General features: G+C 40.4%; 1 protein-coding gene across 2 annotated transcripts; it reads left to right on the top strand.

The window, feature by feature from the left end:
• The first annotated feature begins 337 nt into the window (after nt 1–337).
• On the top strand, nt 338–8214 carry LOC148339850 (putative glutamate receptor). 2 transcript variants are annotated; one of them, XM_088291958.1, is made up of 10 exons: nt 338–438; nt 529–616; nt 2427–2458; nt 3101–3286; nt 3478–3701; nt 4549–4646; nt 5194–5411; nt 5507–5726; nt 5791–6041; nt 6785–8214. In XM_088291958.1, the coding sequence occupies exons 2-10, from the start codon at nt 553–555 to the stop codon at nt 6881–6883; spliced, it is 1392 nt and encodes a 463-aa protein (XP_088148084.1). In that variant the 5' UTR covers nt 338–438; nt 529–552; the 3' UTR covers nt 6884–8214. The 2 variants fall into 2 exon arrangements, with proteins under 2 accessions (XP_088148084.1, XP_088148085.1); XM_088291959.1 differs by having other exon boundaries at nt 369–438; nt 541–616.
• The last annotated feature ends 13712 nt before the right edge of the window (nt 8215–21926 follow it).

Here is a 21926-nt window from a genome sequence, read left to right as displayed (position 1 = left end):
TCACGCGCTTAAACAAAACAAGATTACACACTTAAAAAGTCACTTAAACATCTTTAAGCATTTTGTTCCTAACTGCAGATTTTTTTTCATGAAGAGGCCACTAAATATTTGAGGATACAATTGTTCAATTTATGTTTAGAAGGGATTTGTTGAAAAAATAATTCTAATACCCACTTAAAATATTCCATTTTCTTTTTTTAAACAAGAGTGCTACCCCTTCCTCGTAATCCCCTTTCCATACTGGACAGCGACATCTGTCTTGAATCTTTTTTTCAGCCTCTGTCTCAACAAACAAGTTTGAGGTTTCCCCCATTTAGGCCCTCCCTCTGTCTTCCACATTTAAACTCGCCCACTATCGTCTGCTGTGCACAGTTACCACTTGCATTCACTTGTTATTGGTGTCCTTTTTTGTTCTTGTCGTGAATCCACACTTCATAGGTGAGTACAACATTCATTATGCAGCCAAAAAGTTTTTGGGTTTATTTTTTTTCAGCCATGTTCACTGTCATGTCGAAATATGTATGCAAGTGTGATTTTCAGGCTTTTGACATTATGAAGGGCTGCATCGCTGTTGTTTTAATTGTGGCAGCACTGAGTAGATGGGCACTCGCTGCAGGTAAGACTAAGGACTACAAAAAATTACTTCTTAACTAATATATATATATATATATATATATACAGATATATATGTGTATATATATGTATATATATATATATACATATATGCATATGTATATATATATCGTTTATTTTTCATTTTATTTATTCATTTTTATTTTATTTATTATTTAGATATACATATATATTTCAAGAATTTGTATCAGGAATCTTTATGTTTTTTTTTTTATTGCTTATATTCTTTTTTTCACTTGTTTGGGGTAAATGTCCAAGGTATATCCACTCACCAGCCTATTCATTAGGTACCCCTACATAAGAAAATAAATGAAACAATAGCTATGGCCCTTGCAGTAGGACTAATAATAATTCAGAGCAGTTCAACACTTCTTTAAATCAAACACCAGCAAACTAACAACAAATATTAAATACCTCTCTGACAGTGTCTGTGAAAACTGCATTATTGGCTTGGACAAGACAGAATTTTCGTGAAAGACGACTCAACAGAAATCCACATGCACTGCTTTCACAAAGTCGTGGATATTGTCCTTTTGGGTGAAATTTCTGCATGTAATGTTTATAGGTGAACTTAATTTGACCTTCTTACATGTTTAAATGCACTTTCCCAAGTGCTCAGCATTTCGGTCCTTTTTTTCAAATGTTGTTCTCTTCTAACAAGGAACTGAATGTCAGAATTCTCAACAATTTGTTTTTTCTTATATTTTTATGTTGGGGGACAATACAAGAGACAACAGCTTTGTGAACTTTTAATTCTTTCGTTGTGAAATACGCGAAAGCCAATTTTCACAAAAGCAAAACCTAAAATATTTAAATGAATTGCCTAATTTAAAAAAATTAACAGTGTAAAGAAATTCAATTTAAGTTCACCTGTAAAGGTTATAGTGCATTTTCAGATCATCCTGAAATTTCACCCGAAAGCCAACTATTTCTTTCTGAGTAGTGTATATACAGTCCACTCGGTTTCATTTGACAAGTTCACGATCGCAGACATTGGGCTCTGGCTGACCTTTTGAAAAAAAGGTCTCGCTCCCAAACAGTTTTCTTCAATGCGATTCTTCCCACAACTGACCATGCCAGACTGTAGGGGTCCTGTCACACCACAATCCAATTGGGCAGCCTCGCGTTTCTCACCAGTGGAGGGGCTCGTGTCGTGCTGTGGTCTAGAAAGCACTGTGATAAATCAATTAAGCAAAACTCTGCAGGCAGGCGGGCGATGAACCGACAGGCATCTCCGCTGATCTTCGGTCTTGCCATCGTCTCTGGAGGAGACTGAGCGGGTGTCATGAACCCTGTGTGACCCATCTGCGATGACTTTTGTCATTGCATGAAACTATGATGAGCATGCGCCCCTGGCACCTCCTGATCCCTGCTGCCCTCCACTGATGTAAGGTCCTGCAGACATGCTGGGAACACCACTGGTCACAGTTCAGGCTGATGCCATGGGGAGTGGGGAGGGGCCTCCTTGTACTGCTCTTGTTTACATGCTGAAATGGAAGGGATAGAAAAAGTATTTTTTTCTTTCCCTCACTTTGATTCCCTGATAGCCAAGTGCCGTGCATTATTGTACACAATGCCTCTATTGTCCTTTAGTGGCTACAGAGCTTATTTACAGCTGCAGCGAGAGAAATCAATGGGATACAAAGCAGCAATAGTATTCATCAAGCTTTCTGAAGCTGCTCCAAACATGAGTTTCAAAACATCAAACCAAAAGTAGATTTAAGCTTGCTTTGTGACTTTGACTTGTTCTTGAGAGAAATTCAGCTTTTTTTTCCGCCCCACCTACATTCTAGGCACAAAGGACTTATCCATCACCACTATAAAGGTATTCTTTTTTTTCCTTTTTTTGTCCCATCTTTGTTGTTTAACTCCATTTCTATCAGGAATATTGACAGTTTATAATGTACTTGCTGGTTAAAGCTGCGCTCTGAAGGATTTTGAATTTCTCACCGCTACTGCCCCCTGCGGCCAAAAAATGAAATGGCACATTCCTTTCTTCGCATTCTAAATGACAATATCGTCACTTTTACCTTTGGAGTAGAAAGAAATCCATTTGTGCATCGCTTTTCAAGTCCAAGTCCGATCTCAGCACTCTCCACCGCTCAAATTACTCTTTGTGACTCGCTGAGACAATGATGTGAACGCGCATGACGTCACATCCGCAGAAAGCGAGCGGGAAATTCGAGCCCAATTCCAATCTGGAAATGATTTTCCAATGACTTGCAAGAATACCCATTGTGAACAGCTAACGTGTTAATCTGCTAATTATAAAATCTGTCAGTCAGAAATTGTCAAATGAAAAAGATATCTGAAAGATATTTTGGAGCAAAATCCTGCTGAGTGCATCTTTAAACCAACAACAAAAAAGGACCTTGGATGCATTTTTTTCTCTTTTCGCTCATAATGTCATCCACAATCCACATTCAAATCATATGAATAATAAAATATGTTTGTTGTGTTTTCTCAGCAAGACCCATACACAATGACCAAAGGCTCTGGAGGAGAGCTGGAGGGCTACTGCATCGATCTGATTTCCGAGCTCAGCCAAATGCTCGGCTTCACATATAAAGTGCAACTGGTGAAGGACAACCGCTACGGAGCCATGGATTCCAGCGGCAACTGGAATGGAATGATTGGTGAAGTCATCAGAGGAGTAAGTCACCAGCACCGGACAGTTAAACCATTTGTGTGCAGTGTATGGACAAAAGTATTGGGACACAGGGAACTATTGTGAGGCCAATTAACATGAATCTCTCATGTTAGTGAACATGCCCATAACAAGAGAGCTGGTTGGGAAAATTTTGCATTGAAATTAACACGTGGTCTTCCAATTCCATCCATTAGGAAGCTGACCTGGCTGTGGCGCCTCTGACCCTCACTGCCGTCAGAGAGCAATACGTTGACATGACAACTCCCTTCATGCAAACAGGCATCGGTTTCATTGTGCACAAAGACGTGGCCTGCGATGACAGCTCATTCAGCCTTCTGGCACCCTTCTCCACGGAGATGTGGGTGGGCATCCTCATTGCGTTCATGATCACCGGCCTTTGCATATTCCTTGTGGGCAGGTATGTGTCATATTTCTTTTAGATGCATTTTGCAATAAACTGGCATCGAGCAGTTTTATTGTCGTCCATGTTATAAATTCTACTTGAGCCGCACGGCTCTTTTCACACTCTTTTCATTCTAGCATATTACAGTAAGTACTGTAATTCTTTGTACTGAACATACTGTAATTTTTTTATTCTCCTGAGCAAAAGGGTCTCTTGAATAAAAATTACCATTCACGGAAGGCACACAACTGCTAAAAAAGAAAGCAACATTAAGTGTAAGAACTCATTTTGTACAATTTGTCAGCAAAATCAACGAACTAAAAATTACAATGTGATTGAGGTACGCTTTTTCTTTGTCTTGCATATCATTCGTAATCCGCCATGAAAAAATAAAATGATAATATAAGGGCAGTATAAGACTCATTGTAAGATATCTGCCATCTAGTGATCATTGGTGATATTACAACTTAAAACTACAGTCAACTGCTGCATAGTCATAGTTTGGCACCCCTGAATTTACATATTCACATTTTTTTTTCATGCATGTGTATTTCTTTTTTTTTTTTTTTTCATGCATTTTCTTCCCAATTCCCCCACCGCCATTTTTCCTGGCATTGGCATATCGGTTGATTACTGTATCATTTTTTTTTTAATCAAGGTGCCACTCAGAGTGTGGCATTGGGCCGGCCACCAGTTGCCCATTCCCTGGTCTATTGTCTGACATTCTTACGTTGTTGTAATTTTTAGATTCATTGCCTTTTATTTTATAATAATATTTACATTGTTTTCATATATTTTGCCAAATACGGTTACGTTTTAGGCTGACATTAATCTTTGCCTTGTGCTTTTTTTTTCTCTACAGGATCAGTCCTACTGAATGGGCCGAGCCCGACACAGATGAGCACCAATTCACTTTACTGCACAGCTACTGGTACATCACAGGAGCGCTCACCCTTCAAGGTATCCCGGCAACTAGTTGAGCGTTACCTCATAAACTCTACACTCTGTTGCGAGAAGCCTATTTCTCTTTACTGCCTGACATTCCGCGCATTCAAGCAGAAGTTCTATTCTCTGCAGCTTCAATTTATTCTTACATTTGGACCCAATTGAAGACTTACGAATTTCAACTTGCTGAGACTGCACAAAAATTGTTTATACAGCACTTACAGAACCTCTAAGGTCAAACACAAACTAAAAGCTTCTAAACAGATTCAGATATAAAACTGAATTAATCCTTTTCAGATGAGTTACCACCATGAAAATATATCAATGTTGTTAAAAGTGACAAAAATATTCAAGAGGCAGGAATTTGACGTACATGATTTGCCCTAGGCGGGCCACAAAAAATGAGGTTGCAGGCCACATCTGGCCCTCGGGCCTTGAGTTTGACACACTGCCCTAAAGGGAGTTTGGGATAAAGAAAACCAAAAATTGCATGCACAAACAGATCTCTCTGTGGTTACATGTTTCTTGGATTCATAAATTGTCTGCGTCTCTGTGCTCTCAGGCGCTGGTCCGCATCCTAAAGCCGTGTCCGGAAAAATAGTCAGTGCCATCTGGTGGGTGTTTGCTATATTGCTGCTCGCTTGCTACTTAGCCAACTTCAACTCGGCACTGCACTCCAACAACACGCACATCTCCATCAAGTCATTCGAAGACCTCGTCAACCAGGACGAGATCGAATATGGCACGATGGATGGCGGATCCACCATGCTTTTCTTCAAGGTGTTCATTGGCAACCATTTTGTGATGATGACGTCATCTTGAGGGGCCCTATGAAACTTCATGACGATGCTGTTTCTCTTTCTTCAATGTGCAAGAATTCAAAGAGTGCCGTGTACCGGCGCATCTACCAGCACATGGAGCGTAAGAAGAGCTACGTGGCAGGCATGGAGGAAGGCGTCCGCCGTGCCCAGGAAGGAAAGTTCGCCTTCATCGGTGAAGCCGTGTCCTTGGACTTGGCTGTGGCTCGTTACTGCAAGCTGACCCGTTCACAGGAAGTCATCGCCATGAGAGCGTATAGCATCGCTGCACGACAGGGTGAGTGATCAGCTTTAAGGTGCGACGAACTCACAGATTCAAAGGTCTCAAACCTCTCCTCCAGGCTCCCCATTGGTAAAAAACCTCACCATGGCTATTCTTCAGTTGAGCGAATCTGGCGAGCTGACTTATTTGCGGGACAAGTGGTGGGCCAGCAGCTGCGTGGGTGACGACGCGGCCCGCGCCTCGGAGACCATCCAGCCTTATGACCTGCGGGGTCTCTTCCTCCTTCTCGGTCTTGGTCTGGGTGTGGGCCTCCTTCTTGCCCTGCTTGAGCTCCTAGCCAAGGCTCGCAATCAGGCCAAGGAGCAGAAGGTAGGAATGGAAGCGTCTCATTCTGTAAATGGTGCTTTTATTTCAGTCTGGAATCTCTCATTTAAAAAACAATCTATTCCGCACCTTTTGTTCGTATCGTGAAATATTTTCAGAAGTAAAGAAAGTAGAATAATGACCATAAAACTTTTAAGTTATCTTATCTTTCTTTGTTACTTAGCCTTTGTGGAGGCATGGGACATGACAGAGGTGTGAGAGCAATACTGAAGACGTGACCATCTATCACATCTTTTATGATTGGTCAACAAACGTTTGCATTTTTCTCTTAATCAGACATTCAAATAAATAAAATCACAATCATATAATATGTAATATGTTTAGTAATAAATTAATTAAGGGTTAGATTCAGCAACAGGTGATTCTTTTTCCTCCCCTGAAACTTCATAGCTATAAATTACAACACATGGTAAAATCCGTATTGTGCAAGATTTTATAAGTCAAATTTCAAAACAAAAAATACTAAAAAAAAAAAACACACACAAAAAAATGCTTTTATTACTTTGAGTTCCGATCCGAGTTCTATGGTTATCATCACACCTTTACTCTTTATGCTGCTTCTTGTCTGCAGTGTATCATTTAAAAAAAAGGCGAAGAAAAAGCAAGACACTTGTTGACTAAATATTTTTCAGGGGGAACTGGGGGGAAAGGAAATACGGAGTGAGTACTGTTGACCAAACACAAATGTTGAATCGTGTTCCACCGTTTTGTTTTCTTCCCGGCGACAGAAATCATGCTGCTCCATGTTGACATCTGAGCTAAATCGACGCTTTGGCAGTGGCGGAGTGGTGGCAGAGCAAGACGCAAGTGACAAAAGTAAAGCCTAATGCAAACAAACCACAGACGGAGACAAACGGAGGGTGTTTCCAGCCAGCTTCATGATAGAAACACAAAAAAGTGTCTCTAACATTTGAATTGTGGAAAATGCTAATCGCTACTAATAATGCATGAGGTCCTCAAATATAACAATGCCGTTAACAGTGTATCTTGCTTGATTCATTCCAATGAGTATTTCACTCTTCAAAGTTCTGTTTTATTTTAATGTGCACAGTCATGAACAATCTCAGAGATGGACAGGTTGTTCGTCTTCATTTGCATTTTGAATATCTGAGGAATGATATCATGTCGTAACAAAATGAAATGGGCTTCATGTTGCAAAAAAACAAAGATTTGTTTATCACAATTCCAAGAAAAAATTCAAAGGGACAGATTTTATAACACACGCTCACAATGTTCGATATGCAGAAAGTTTTGGACTTGATACACGTTTTGCTTTTTGCATACATGGATCTTTGTTTTTTGTAATTTTTTTTTTGAATTTTTGTGCCACATCCAAAACTGCTTTCTAGTTGGTGTTTTTTCTAATTGCATATAATGTTAAATACACACTGCACACGATTGCTTAACCATGTTCCAATATATTATTCTAAAAGAACAATATGTCTTGTCATTTCTAGTGAATTTCATTATTCACCCTAAAAAACGCTGAAATAAACTTTAAACACCTCTTTAAAAATGTGATAATCTGAGCTAGAATGGGCTATATTATTAGACTATGGAATGATGATTTGAATTTTGGAACACTCGGTATTATTAGTTGTACGCTAGTATAGCATGTCTGTACATAAAAAAAACAAAAAACAATGGCACTACCAAATATGCAAACGATTGGTGGAATAAAAGGCCCAAAGTCTTCCGCGAGGTGGGATGCAGGAAATGTCTCCATAAGGACCGCTTCAATGGGAATAAATGCAACAGCGACCAGGCAGATTCTAAGCAAATGTGAGTATATATGAGAAGACACATGTTCTTCTTGATTGTGGACAAATGAAATGAGCTCCAAGCAATTCCCTCTGGTACTCCTTTGAGAACCACGCTAACATTGTTATGTGCACCCACATGTATAGATAATGATTGAATGAAAGGATGCCATCATCTCGTGCGTTCCTGCTGGCAGCATGCTGTCACTCCCTTTCACCACTTGGCTGTGCTGTTGGATTGCTAGTGATAAGCAGCTTTACTCCTTCACTTCACACTCTTGGAAACCGAGTGCCACCATCTCTTGCGTGCCTGTATTGGTGAAGACTTTACTGCACAGTGATATGTGTCGATAATTTGTATGAAGGTGATTATGTTGAATTAAAACCAATTATGTCAAGTTCATTGTATTTGAAAGACAAAACTGTCTGTTTAGCTATTATTTTATTGCACCTGTGAAGTCTTTGCACTTGTCTCACCGTCGAAGAAGAAGCAGAGCCAATGAGACTGAAGAAAGAGATGAAGAGTGGACGTGCGCGAACGTCGTTGAAAAGTGAACATAAAAATGTGACGAATGTTGAAGGACATTCTAATAGTGCCCAAGTGATGACACATTGCTAGGGAAAAAAGGCATTATAAGAACGCTCCAATCTCGTTGTGCACTGAGAATAATGACAAAAAAGGGCATTCTGATTCTGATAATACTGTCCTTCGCTAACGGGTTGCTAACGGCTTGTTAGCTAAGGCTAATTGCATTAGTGTACCAAACCAAGGCCCAGTGCACGGTTAGCATAGCCACAGCTAGCTGCGTTCGAAGCTTGATAGCTGAACTAGCTAATGGCAAAGCTACGTCAGAGGAGTGGACAAGGACTTCGGACATCCAAGGAAGTTGGATTACCGAGGATTGCACTTTAGAACTATGGGGCGTTTGTGAATGCAGTTTTCATCATTGGAACGTGTCGTGACTGTCGTCTGCTGGTTACCATACAAGGGAACGTTACCGTCTTCTGAACTGTGAGTACACTTATTCTTTCGATGAGGTCGCCACCTAACGGACGTCATGAGAACTGGCCTGCAAAGTTTTCTTTTGGGTTTTGACTTTGTTTTAGAAAATACCGATTTACATATGGTTATTGGTTTGGTATAATTGGTGAAACAATTTACTAGTTCTCTAGGTAGTTATCTACACAATTGAGTCAATTTCTTTACTTATTCATGGCAACTTGAAAGTCTACTTAAAAAGTCTACTAGTAGACTATAGTACTACTTAGAAATGTATCTGGATCCAGATAATTTTATTTCATACAACCAACCACTTGGCAAAAAAAAATGACTAAATCAACAAATGTTTTCTCAGTGTAGGTTTGCAGCTGTGCTGGAGCCTATCCCAGCTAATTTTATTCAAGAGGCCGGCTACACCCTGGACTGGTAGCCAGCATATTACAGACATCTGTGATATGCCATTACCATGTAAACCAACACAGACACTATTAGAAGTAGAGGTCAAGCCAGGAAATGATTTTGCTGAACACTAACTTCCACTCAACTGTAAACAGTAATGCTAACAGTGCGGTGTCTTGGCTGGATCAACACTCTTACATGTCACTAAAATGGCATTTTACTGAGAAGCCACATAATTATTTATGGTAATACAAGTTATATCCCATAGTTTCATACTCGAGGCTGTACCATGCACAGCTTTCTAACATTATAAGCAAACCCATACAATATTCTCAGTCCCCATGCGTCTCCAACACTCCATAGCTGCCTGAATGTTCATCCTAGTAAGTGTCCTCTGGCTGTGTGAAACGACCTGCATGTGAACCTGCTAATCAGCTTCAGGACTCATTGATTTAGTGCCGGCAGGAGAAGCTGACAGGATGAGGCTGAGAAGGCAGGGATGGAACACGATACGTTGCACCCATGAGAACGACTGTGTACGTGAGAGGTAGAGTCGAAAAAGACACGTATTGATTTGGTGGCAGGCGGCTCCTGACAGCTGTGCTAAGATAGCACACACTCCCTCTGCCACAGTCTGCAGCTCTGCTGACAGGGAAGTGCCTAAGAAGATTAAGCTGTAAATCCCACAGATTTCCTGCCGCCCCCTCGGTGCCTGAAACCGGCGCCATCCCATCCCCCACCAGCCAACAAACTGTCCCTGTTCTCACAATTAGAAGTCTCCTTTTTAATACATATGACATGGATTTGGATGATTTCAGGTCTTAATGGTGAAAGGTGTGAAAGGATTTGTTCTTAAGGCATCCGTAGTCACCAATGGGTCCAAAGCGGTCCGTCATGTGGCGGATGCTTTCGGCAATAACTTGAGTGTTCATCTCATACTTGGCAGCTCTTTCTTTCTTGTGGATGTGAGAGTTATAACTACGGCAGCAATAGTGAGCAGATACCTCCACCCAGGTCAAACAATACAAATATGCCAGTCAGATGAAAAACTCAAAAGCAGGGGTGTCCCAACTTCTCCTTTTGAGGGATACACAACGGCAGAAATATGGAAGGCTGCGAGGGCTCCTTTGAAATTATTTGACTTTAATTTATTAATTGCACCAAAATCAATCAAGCAAGCAATCTTATACTGTACATACTTTCTAGTTATTTTGAAAAACTGCTCCATAACAGCTTTATAATATGGCTGGCTAAGACACTTAATATTATCAATTTTGCTGTCAAGTCCCTTTTAAAACGTTTTTACCCTCTTTCATTTGCTCCTTATTTGGTAACGTTATGGCATAATTATTTTTTTAAACCCATGTTATTTTCTTTTAATGTGACTCAGTTACAAAATATAAAACACTCCGCAGCCTCAGCTCTTCTAAGACACAACACACTTGGCACACTTATTGTGGGATGCTTTCTCCGATTCCAACTCATAACACAAGAGAACGTTGTTTCTCTGCTGAATGACTGTAAATTGATTTTACACATTTCTGTAGTCATTTAAGAACTACATATCAGGTGCGTGTTTTTGTGACGCAATGAAAAAGTAAGCGGAAGCTCCCAGTCTTATTCCTGATTCCACTGTTCACAGCCTCGACTTGCTGCCCCGCTCCTGTCTATGAGCTCAGAATTAGAAATTCTAACAGGCATGTCACCACTTTGAACTGAGGGCTTGAAGTGCTTTGAGTCTGCTGCTCCCTTGGATGCGGCAGGCAAAGTCTGCACATTGATCTCTCTGACTTTGACACTCTCCCTCGTTCTCTCTCATTCCTTCTCTTGCCGCTGGCCTGCTGGTCTGTTCTGTCTTCTCCTCCTCTATCCTCTGCACCGCATTTATGAAATGAATCAAAAAAAGTTTTTAGACGGGTTTTTATAAAAGATGTATTTCAAACACTCACTACGGGTTTTGCCCATGATTGCCAGATTATCAACCAGCACGTACGTGTCTGAGAGAATGTCTTTTGGACAGAGGACACAAACCCGGAGATTTTTGGCAAGGCACGTCAGCTCTACCAAAATAACGCATACAAAGATTTCTGAACATGCAATCGTATTTACGTGGGTCCTATTTTTGTAGTGAAAAATGGTGCATCCTTAATTTCATGCTGGACAAGTCTAGTTTACGGTGTTTGGGAATTTGGTAGCTTGTGCTACGCCACCTTGACATCAACATCACCAACATAATTGATCCACAAGTGGAGATTTTCTTGAAGCTCCTTCTAAATGTATTTTGCGCATGCTGATTTCCGCTGAATCTGTAATAGTTGTAGACAGCTCGCCTCACCTGCGCTGAATTAAAAGGAAATTCAGGCAGTTGCTTTGACTGGGTAATTGTCAGGTGTACTGTGTTCAGTCCCACAACGGCGCAAATGCCCATTTTCAAATATTAAATCTATTAAATCGCCCAAAGGAAGGAAACTCCACCCATGCGGCACAGTTAGACTGCACTGTGCGCTGGGCATGAAAGTAGAGCCCCATGTTTCTAAACCAACACATTCCAAACCAAAATATATCCCGTAAAAAGCAAGTTTGTTAATAGGGTTGTTAATGAATGTGAATCGAATGAAAATTTTCGTTTGTGAAAAAACCTTCTTGAAGAACTTCATCTTCACAGAACGTCAAAGCGAAAACCCTACTGAATTATGTAACTGTTTTCTTCTCTTTCTCCAAGAATTGAGGGAAAAAAAAACAGAATGGAAAACACAATTTCTCATTTGGCTGAGTGTTGTTTTTTGTCTTGCTCAAGGTTTGGGTTACTCCTTTGGCCTCTCCCCTGTTAATACACATGTCTTGGGAGGCCTTTTGCTCTTTTTTGTTCATCAAACCCACCAACAGACAGCCAGTGTGAAGAAATGAGGAGGTGCCATTTGTTGTTGTCCCTTTTGAAAAGACTGCGACATTGAGAGAGGGATCGTGCTGACACCAAAGGCACCCCATGGCGGTGACCTTGGGACCCCCCTCGACCCCCTGCCTCCTTCATTGAAGTCTGCAGATGTGCCTGCCTGCATGATAATGGCCTTCACAGGAGGAGCCCCTTACAGTGCCGATCTATAAATCACACAGGGGACACAGAGCTGACTGAGCCTTCTGCGTTAAGCATTTTCAACTCAGTGCATTTATGCCTGTGTGTGTGTGTGTGTGTGTGTGTGTGTGTGTGTGTGCGCACACTGCTCATGGAGATCCGTGTTGCATTATTGATAATTCTCAGGAGAGGGCTGAAAGTACGAATAGTAGCAGTGGCAGCGGAGAGAAGCAGGTGGGAATGGTTGCAGACAGATATCCGAATGCTTGGGTGCAGTTGGCTGACCTGCCACGCATTGACACTCACATCCTGCCAGACACCTCCAAGTTCGAATGCTGACAGGTGAGGCCTCTGGAGAACAGCAGGGAAGGAGGTGAAGAAGTAGGAGGACGGAGTAGGGCTTTGTGAAGGACATTGATGTGACATCTGCTTGGCGGCATGTGGAGGTACTGGAACTGATGGAATTGGATGGTCGAGAGAAGGCGAAACTGGGTTTTTGTTTTTAGGTCTGACATGATTCATGCTTGTATGAGCTGCACAGCACAAACATTCTAATGACAAATGAAGACCTGCATTAATCAGAAAGGATGCTACAAAAGAACAAAGGAACGCAGTGGTCCAGTTGTTAGCAGTGACGCCTCACAGAGAGTTTGGATGTTCTAAATGTGCTTGTGTAGGTACTTTTTGCGCTCCATTGGGGGAAAAAAAGCAAATCATCATGCCATTCTTACTACACGGGATTTGGATAGAAACAAATGTGGTGTTGCAACCAGTCTCACATAAAACTGGAAAGGAATGGTTGTAATTGGCTTCTGGCAGAAGTGGCACCTCCCGTCCTCCCTCAGACACTGCTTATTGATCTTCACTCTTTTTCATCATCATCATCCACCCTATATATATATATATATATATATATATATATATATATATATATATATATATATATATATATATATATATATATATACATACATATACATATACATATACATATACATACACCCCCCCCCTCCCCCTCACTGTTAAGGTGCCAGACTCTCGTGGTGATATATTTATAATCAAATTCCATCTTGGTGGTCAAAACGACAAGCCTAAAACTTCTGGATCTACTCACTATCTGTTAATTGTGGCATCGGGCTGTCTGATTGTCATTGTCACTTACCCAGTGTATAACAAACTGATACCTTCGTAATGTCGTATGAAGCAACACGATTTGACATCTTCTGGCCCATTTTATCAGGCAGATGGTGTATCTGTCATGCATGCTAATAGCTCTTGTGCAACATATGCATGAGATGGGACCTGAACAGCCTCCTGGATGCTTGTGAATACCCACATCTGATGTTGTATGTTAATCTGCTAACCTTCAGGGCACCGGGAACAGAAACCGGCTAGGGAGAACCAGAAAAAGCCGTCTTCTCCATACATAAAAAGGCTTTGAACCAATCTTCTTTCCAGCCTATACTCAAGGGCTGTTAATGAGAGTGTTACTTGATACTTAGTATCGCAAAGGGAGATTGGAATTACAGTTTTGGCGCAGGGAAAATGTGAATGGTCTTGATTAGTCATTGAAATAGCTTTGCATAAGACAGGTGGAAGACAAAGACGAGAAGCAATGTCTTGGAGGTTGTCCAGAACTCATTTTGTACTGAAGACAGTGGAAGACGAGGGAAAGCTGAAAATGGAAGCACACAAATGACCGGCCTTAGGCTAGGATTATAAGAAATAATCAATGTTGATTATCTTGAATAAAAAAGGTATCATGGTGGACTAGCGGTTAGCACAGCTGCTAGACTGTTCTGAGGTTCAGGGTTCTCAGCGCTGTCCTTCATGTGTGAAGTTAGTTTGTTCTCCATTAGCTTGCGTGGGTTTTACCAGGTACAAAGGCTTCCTTCCACATTACAAAAACATGCATGTTAGATGAAGCGAAGCCTCCAGATTGTCCTTAGGCGTGTGATTGATTAGCAAGCAGTCCGGGGCTCAACCACAATGGATTGATGGATAATAATGAAAATGATTTAATTCAGTTATCTTTTGGGCATTAGCATGAATCGGGCTAATGTACCGATTCTGTCTTGATATCATTCTCGTTCCCTTACCCGTAACCTCACTTATTAGAAGATCAATGGTTAAATCATTGGTTTATTGTTATATAACATGACGTGAAAATGAAGGAATTTGAGGTATTACTTGACTGAACTTGAATTTTCCACATCCAGCTATGATGATGATCGATGTTAAAGTTCTTGAAAGTTGAGGGCAAAACAATAAATATGAATTGCAACCTGTAGAGTGCCAAGATGCAGAGCAGGGCTCAATGATGACGTCATCCCTTCTGCTTTGAGTGGACAAATTGGATGAGCTGGCATGGAAGAGGCATGTCTCTGCCTACGCGTTGGCGATCGCCAAGTCCAACTGAAAAAATGTCATCCAGACGCCGTCATACATTATGCCAAGCCTTGCCAGCTTTGGATTTGCATATGGAAATGACAGAAGTATTTGAATTGGATTCACGCTTTCCCATTATTGCGTTCTTTATGCATTCACAGACTGGATTGGTTCATTTCTGCTTGCCCACACTAACACTGAGTTGATGCTTCAGAATCTAAGTACTGAGAAAATGTATATGTCAGGAGCGGTTGGACCCTGTTTTGATTGGCTGTCAACGTGGGCGTGCCTACGCATTTGTCATGACTGTTGGTGACAAAAAGGCTGTGACAATATCCTTTTATGAAACACCACTCATGCCAGTTCGTCTGTATTCGTGTTTTCGTTTGGCTTTTCAGACATGGCGGCTGACGAAAATTTAATCCTGTTATTGGCCCCATTCTGTTCTTAAGACATCTGCAGGATGGAGCAGGATGTACTCAGGAATTGCCTGTGCATCTCTTGTCAAGTCTGCAAGAGGGATTTAAACAGAATGCAAACAGAAATAGCTGATTTATGTGTGAGTGTTAAATGGAAAACATGTGAGCCTACTCTGAGGCCGTTTTGCCTAAACATCTGAAAGAGGCACAGCAACAGCATAGACCCAACTGTTGGGGAGTTTGCATGTTATTGAGGTCCATGTTCTTTATCAGTCCATGATAGTTACAGTCCGGGACGTGATGGGACCAAAATATAGCCTGGGAATCTTCGTCGATGGCGGCTGTCACGTTCCGAAAACGCATTGTCGAAGGGTGGGTGTGGCTGTCATGCGCTAAAAAGTTGTCGTTGATTGGCCGTGTCGGTGACGGGGTGAAACGTGATCGTAATTGACAGGGGTGTTGACCGCTGGCGCCCGTGATGGCCAGAAAATACACCGGCCGTTTGGTGAAATTTCCATACGGGTTTTAGAGCAAAATGTGCTGCCAACCAAGCAAAATATTTTTCAGGGAAAACATTTCAGCAAGACAATGCCAATCCACATTCTGCATGTGTTACAACAGCGTGGCTTTGTAGTAAAAGAGTGCGAGTACAAGACTGGCATGCCAGCAGTCCAGACCCCTCCCATAAAAAAATAAAACAATGGAGACCCCAAGCAAGTATGAGAAAGAGTTATACTTGCAAACCTTCAACAATTAGTGCTCATGCCTCATGACTGGAGAATTGCTCGAACCCCCTGACAAGAGATTTATGATGGGAGTGGCTGGCTTGGCCGACCGAAGCCAGGGAGTGCTGAAGGGAGAGGGAACTTTGAATTTCAACCGCCAACTCTTATATTAGTTGAGAAGGTGAAGTTGTCTCGGTGACTATTAACTTTCCTTGAAGTTATCTCCTGCTCCTTGGATTCCCTGGGAATAAAAGAAGCAATACACACATTTCATTTTTGAAAATATGATCAGTTGCATGACCATTAAAATCTGAATGCATCAATTATTAGCCCATGCTTACTGCCCTTCACTCTCCTTTCCTATACATTCATAATCGTCTCCTCCCGTAACCGTCACGCTGCCTTTACTTGGTGGTGGCTTTTAAGTTGTCACCCAGCCTTTCATCCGAGAAGGTTTGAAAGCTCGGGAGGGCTGTCATCTCCCCCCGTCACGTGAGCATTTGTGGTGTCTAAATCAGGCAGTGTTTTCAAGACTGACTCGCTTCGACTGCAGGCTGTGTGGGAGTCTGGAAGCTGATCAGTCGGCCTGAAGATGGCGGGCGGATGAGCTGCCTCCTCCAGCTACCTGGACGCTGGAATGAGATTACGATGCACATGGAAGCAAGTCCGTCAGTCACACTAGCATCAATTTACTCAGGAGGTTAAATTCCATTCGTATCTCGATTTCTAACCACCATTCGTTTATAGTGTATGTAATTTATCAACATGATAAATACATTTGTTAGGGTAGTTTTTCCTGCTCCACTTAAATGATTTATAATCCTGTCTGATCGGCTTTGTTTATGAACGTGCATGTACGGTGCACGTTCACGTTAGTGAGGGGCGTGGCTTCAGTCAGAGACTCGGGGGAGTCAGGCTACATTCAAATCCTGCAAGCAGTTTAATTCATAATGAAATGAAATTCCAACACATCCTCATAAAACTTTTGAACTTTTAATAATGTATAATTAATGTGTAATAACTGTACTTTGTGTATATGTACTGATAATGAGTTCCTGAAATATTCACACCATGATTTTGTATATACTGTATGATAACACAAAAAAAAAAAAAATAAATACGTGACAAAGCCTCTGATTGCAAATGAGCCGTACACGGTCGACTTGAAGGCTGTTAAATTAGCATAATTAATATTGTTTTAAAATGTCTGCTGGCAGGTTAATGATAATGAAACATCTGCATCTACTGCTCCTCGTCTATTCCTCATCTTCATCTCAACATGTCGTTAGCCCGCCTCCGATAATTACCGCGCGGAGGATCAACGGCTGGTTAATATTTCATCGAGACGTCTATTAAAAACATAAGGAGTGCGGTGCTGTTATGCTATTATTCACAATGATTACAAATAAATACTAGTGGTAGTTTCTGTAAATGTTTGCTTTAAAGAGTGTCACTTACCCCGGTTTCATTTATCCTCGGGAATATTTCATAGTAAATAAAGTAATTCAGTCAAAATTGCAGTAGACATCTACCATCTAAACTGATTTTGTTTTTACTTATCTTCTTTTTACTTTTACTTGCTGAAATTTGACTCAAGTATCTGTATTTTTTATTTTGAGGAAAGTTTTTTTTTAATGGAGACTTGGAGGCACTTCCCAAAATTCCCGCCCTTGAATTTGAACTGAAAATACGCAAATTCACCAATTTTAACATTAAAGTGCTAAACATTATTGTATTAAAAAAGAAAGTTAAAACCATAGCACAGACAGGAGAATCAGAATCAGAATGCCCTTTATTGTCATTGCACTCAGTGTGCAACGAGATTCGAGAGCTCCCCACTCCAGTGCAGTACAACAATAATTTAATTAAATATATAAAATCGATTAATTAAAGATTAAATAGACAATAAATACGAAATTGAATGAATAAAAACACATTACGTTGCTGTTCTACAAGGTAAGGGCAGGTGTGTGTGAGAGTTCAGCATGGAGATGGCTCTCGGAAAGAAACTGTTTTTCAGTCTATTAGTCTTTGTTTTGATCCACCTGTAGCGCCTGCCAGAGGGCAACAGGTCGAACATTCAATAATCATTATTTTTAATTAATTAATTAATTCAATATATATTTTTTAACTCTTCTCATGCAAGTGAGGCTCTGCCTCCCCTGCAGCCAAGACAGGCAGTGGCAATTCTCTCCCCTTTATGCAGCTTGACCTATGGATACGTCGAAGCCACTTCAGCCCTACGAGCATCTTGGGAGTCAAAAGAAAGCTTCCCGCTCTCCACAAAAGTGGAAACCCACAGGAGGTTTATTGCCTTTTTAGTCCTCAAGAGACAGGCGAGATGAAGACAAACAGAACCAACAGAAGACTTAAAATCAACCAGACAGGATGAGGATAAACATCGAGCCTGTCAAAATCAATTAGTGGAAACCAACAAAGTGATCTTTTCCAAAACCTCATAGATCCACCCATTGTCATTGAAACAGACCTGCAAATATTTTTAATATTCATTTTAATAACTTAAATTGTGTCCTGTTACCACAACAAAATGGCATTTAACCAGTCAAAAAGAAAATTGGAGACGTCTATTTTTGTAGTACATGGTCAAAAAAGAATAATCTTCAACTCTGTCTCTCATGACCTGTATAAAAAAATAAATACACAAGAAGTACAATCTGTTAAAAGGATGTCTCCTATCTTTTTTGTAAACTTGTTTTCACAATTTAATGCATGCTTTTTTTTTTTTATAAAAAAAATAAAAACTCAAGGATAAAAAATGACTGACATCTTATTAAAATTATGAAATTGGCTATTTTCTTTTTATTTATTTATTTTTTAGCAAATGACCCTTATCTTATCAGCCATCAGCTCCTGATTTGTCATTGTAACAGCCAAGAATATAAACCCAAGAAACATTAGCGTTTATTTTTTATTTTTTGGCCTGGTCATTTTCTGAGATTTCTTTCGGCCTCGTTCGAAATACGCCCCAAGTTGTTTATTCTGTTGCCTGAAATCATTGTGCACTGGTCTCACATTGATTAAGATATTTCACAACTCATCAAAGTAACAATCAAGTCATTAATTTTTTTTCAATTGAGAACTCAACAAATAAAAAAAAAAAAGATGTGGACTAAACTCATCCTGTGATGTGTTTTGGGTCTGGTTTTCCCTTTTTGTTCCTTCACTGGATTAGTCGTGCTGTACACCACACACACTTGCATGTCCTCTATCTGCATGTGTCATCTTCACAGCCAGGGCCAATCTTGCAGGAGTGCTTCTTCATCAAGTCTGCTTGCTAGTGGGTAGCAAAGGGCATCATCATCAGATTAGCCTCTGATCACTCTTCCTAAGTAATTATCCCTGCACAGGCTTCTGCAGCTCGCAGACGTAATTGATTTAATGGAGTGTGTGCACTCACTCACTCACTCACTCTGTCTGCATCTTTGTCTCTCTTTACTTCAACATCGCTCCAGATGGGTGATGTTGTAATGCAGGCATGAGCAACTTAAATGCTCAAGGGGGCCCGCATTTTTTCATCTGTGTTACTAGGAGGCCATATAGGACCACACACTTCCAAACCAGATGTTGGACAAAAAAATGCCATTTTGAATATAGACAAAATACGTGCAAATTATGTGCTGTTATTTTATTTTCATGATGCATGTACTGAAGATCCACAATACAATAATAAAGGGTTTGAAGCAAACAACACAGCCACATTTTTCATCTCTCTTGCATGAAATTACCATTCAATGATGGCACAAAACTGCTCAACAGCAAACCAATATGAAGTGTTACAACTCATTTTGAGTATTTTTTTCCCCACAAAAGTTGATATTATTGAGCTATTACTATTGTCCTGTATATCATTCCAAATCTACAAAAAATTATAAGACCTACTCACATTGTAGTTTAGGGCAGTCATTATGAGCGCAACTAAGCCATTTCTGCCATCAAGTGATGAATGATGTTATTACAACTTAAAACTATGCAGTCGAACACCACTATTCGTGGGGCATAGTCCACGTACCGTTGATGCTTATTGATATTCACTGGGGCAAAAAAGAAAATTATGAAAAAAATTATAGAAAAAAACTGTGTTAAACCTACAGTATACTATTTCCAGAGAAAATAGTGTTTTTCTCCCTGTTAACATCCCAAATCTAATTCCCCTCCCCCCAAGTTGCCCATCCTTGTCAAATATTGTAAATGGCTGACTGATCAGAGACGCTGCTGATTAAGATTAGATTCCTGTCCTTGCATGTGCGGAGGGGACATGTTGATTTCACTGTGGTGTAAGCACTACGTTAGGCCAGTGATCTGGTAATTGGGAATGGTTTGCCGCTCTTCAGCAACTCCCAGCTCTTCATTCCGGTCTCTTATTCTGCCATCTCTCCATATCTGTTAGTACATACAGTGGGATCCTGTATAAGTGATGTGTACAGTACTAGCGACTGACAATTTAATCTCCGTCCTTACTAAAATGTGAGAATTCTGTAATTATTATTATATAATTCTTAATAATATAACAATTATTAAGTATGATATGATATTAATTTCAGAAGCTCATTTAAATGTTAGTGTGTCTTTTCCACAGAGATATTGCAATTTCAGAAATATGCCTATAACATCAAATCGTTTGTAACAAACAGCAACAAAAATGAAACGGCATTCAAAGCAAGTCAAGTTTGAGGCCTCACTAAACCACTTCACATCAAATGTACAGTATATGCCACCTAATACAGATTAAAATATTGCTGTACAACAGCCCGGCAGTGATCTAAAAACCTCAGCTAAAAGGCCTCAATTGAGTTGAGACTGAATCAATAGCACCATTGCGGGTTGCTGTCAAGTACAGAGAGTGCACAATTTCTTCAAGTTGAGATTAATCCGAAATCCCACACAGTCCATTAATTCTGAAATGCCCATCAATCAACAATGTTGTCCTTGGCGTTAATTGATTGCAATGGTCTTCCCTAATTTGTACAGTGGAGCACAATCTCTTTCAGATATTTTAATATGAAAACGATACCATAAAACTCATACCCATACTCATGTAATATTCATATCTGTCATGCAAGTGTAGAGAGGGGCAATATTTATTTATTTGTTTTCATCCATCCAGCCATCTAGTCCGCTTATCCTCACGAGGGTCGTGTGACACATAATTTTGTTTGTTAGAGATGATTTAAGATGTCTGAATCCTTTGGCATGTTATAATGAGAAGCTACGGCGATGATGTGTGTACTACTTTCACACTTTACATTACCGTCCATTTCCAGTTTTATGGTCATCGTCGTGTAGTCATCGCTTGTACCCTTCTGTTGTGGCATTTTTCGAGAAAATGTCAAAAATTCAAACCCGCATGGGGAAGTGGCTCTCAATTTTTATTTTTATTAATGTATAAAAATGTTTATTGTGCCTGAACAGAAAGTTGTAATAACTGTGTTCACCACTAGATGGCACACATTGCTCAAAGGCGCCTCCAACCGCAATACTTTACTACGCACCAGAGAGGAAATGGGAAGCAGATTATATCACAGAATTTAAACACAAACCTATCTGCCGACTTTGCTTATTAACACGACCCGTCATTTCAACCGGCGTTTGTTGCCATACAACACTGATCTCAAAAGTACACACACACAAACAGCAGTTTGAAGTGCAAGAACCGTTGACAGTTGGTTTGTAGTGCCGCATGTTTTGCTAAATTTGTGTTTTCTAAAACATGAATATATTCAAGGCTCAAATGCGAACGGTGGCTTAAACAGACAAGTGGCTATTGTTACTGGTTAACATTTAAATATTTAATTTTATTAGTATTAGTGATGGGCAAATGAAGCTTCATGAAGCACTTGTGATAACTTTTAACTCCTATAGATGCACGGCAGAGTAGAAAGAAATGATTTGCGATGGATGACTTTCTGGCTACACTTCAGATTTCCCGGTGAAAAACTTAACGAGCACAGAAATGCACTGTACTGACTGCTTGGGGAAAACTGTAGCTTTGTGTCTTTATCTATTTAAGTATGACATAACAGAATCATTGACATTGACATTGACATGATTCGGACTTGTAAAAGATCATCTCTGCACAGCAGCAGAA

Source organism: Idiotropiscis lumnitzeri, chromosome 3 (assembly GCF_059441095.1).
Source record: "Idiotropiscis lumnitzeri isolate Australia: NSW breed Sydney's pygmy pipehorse chromosome 3, RoL_Ilum_1.0, whole genome shotgun sequence".
Lineage (NCBI taxonomy): Eukaryota > Metazoa > Chordata > Actinopteri > Syngnathiformes > Syngnathidae > Idiotropiscis > Idiotropiscis lumnitzeri.
Note: the sequence above shows the minus strand (reverse complement) of the source record. Positions and strands in the feature narration are given on the sequence as shown.

What these genes read in the sequence shown, in the direction of transcription:
- LOC148339850 (XM_088291958.1), top strand. Translation starts at nt 553, where the DNA reads ATGAAGGGCTGCATCGCTGTTGTTTTAATTGTGGCAGCACTGAGTAGA. An exon ending in TTGGTGAAGTCATCAGAGGA is followed by an intron (nt 3,287 to 3,477) that starts GTAAGTCACCAG and finishes TCCATCCATTAG; the next exon opens with GAAGCTGACCTGGCTGTGGC. An exon ending in TGCATATTCCTTGTGGGCAG is followed by an intron (nt 3,702 to 4,548) that starts GTATGTGTCATA and finishes TTTTCTCTACAG; the next exon opens with GATCAGTCCTACTGAATGGG.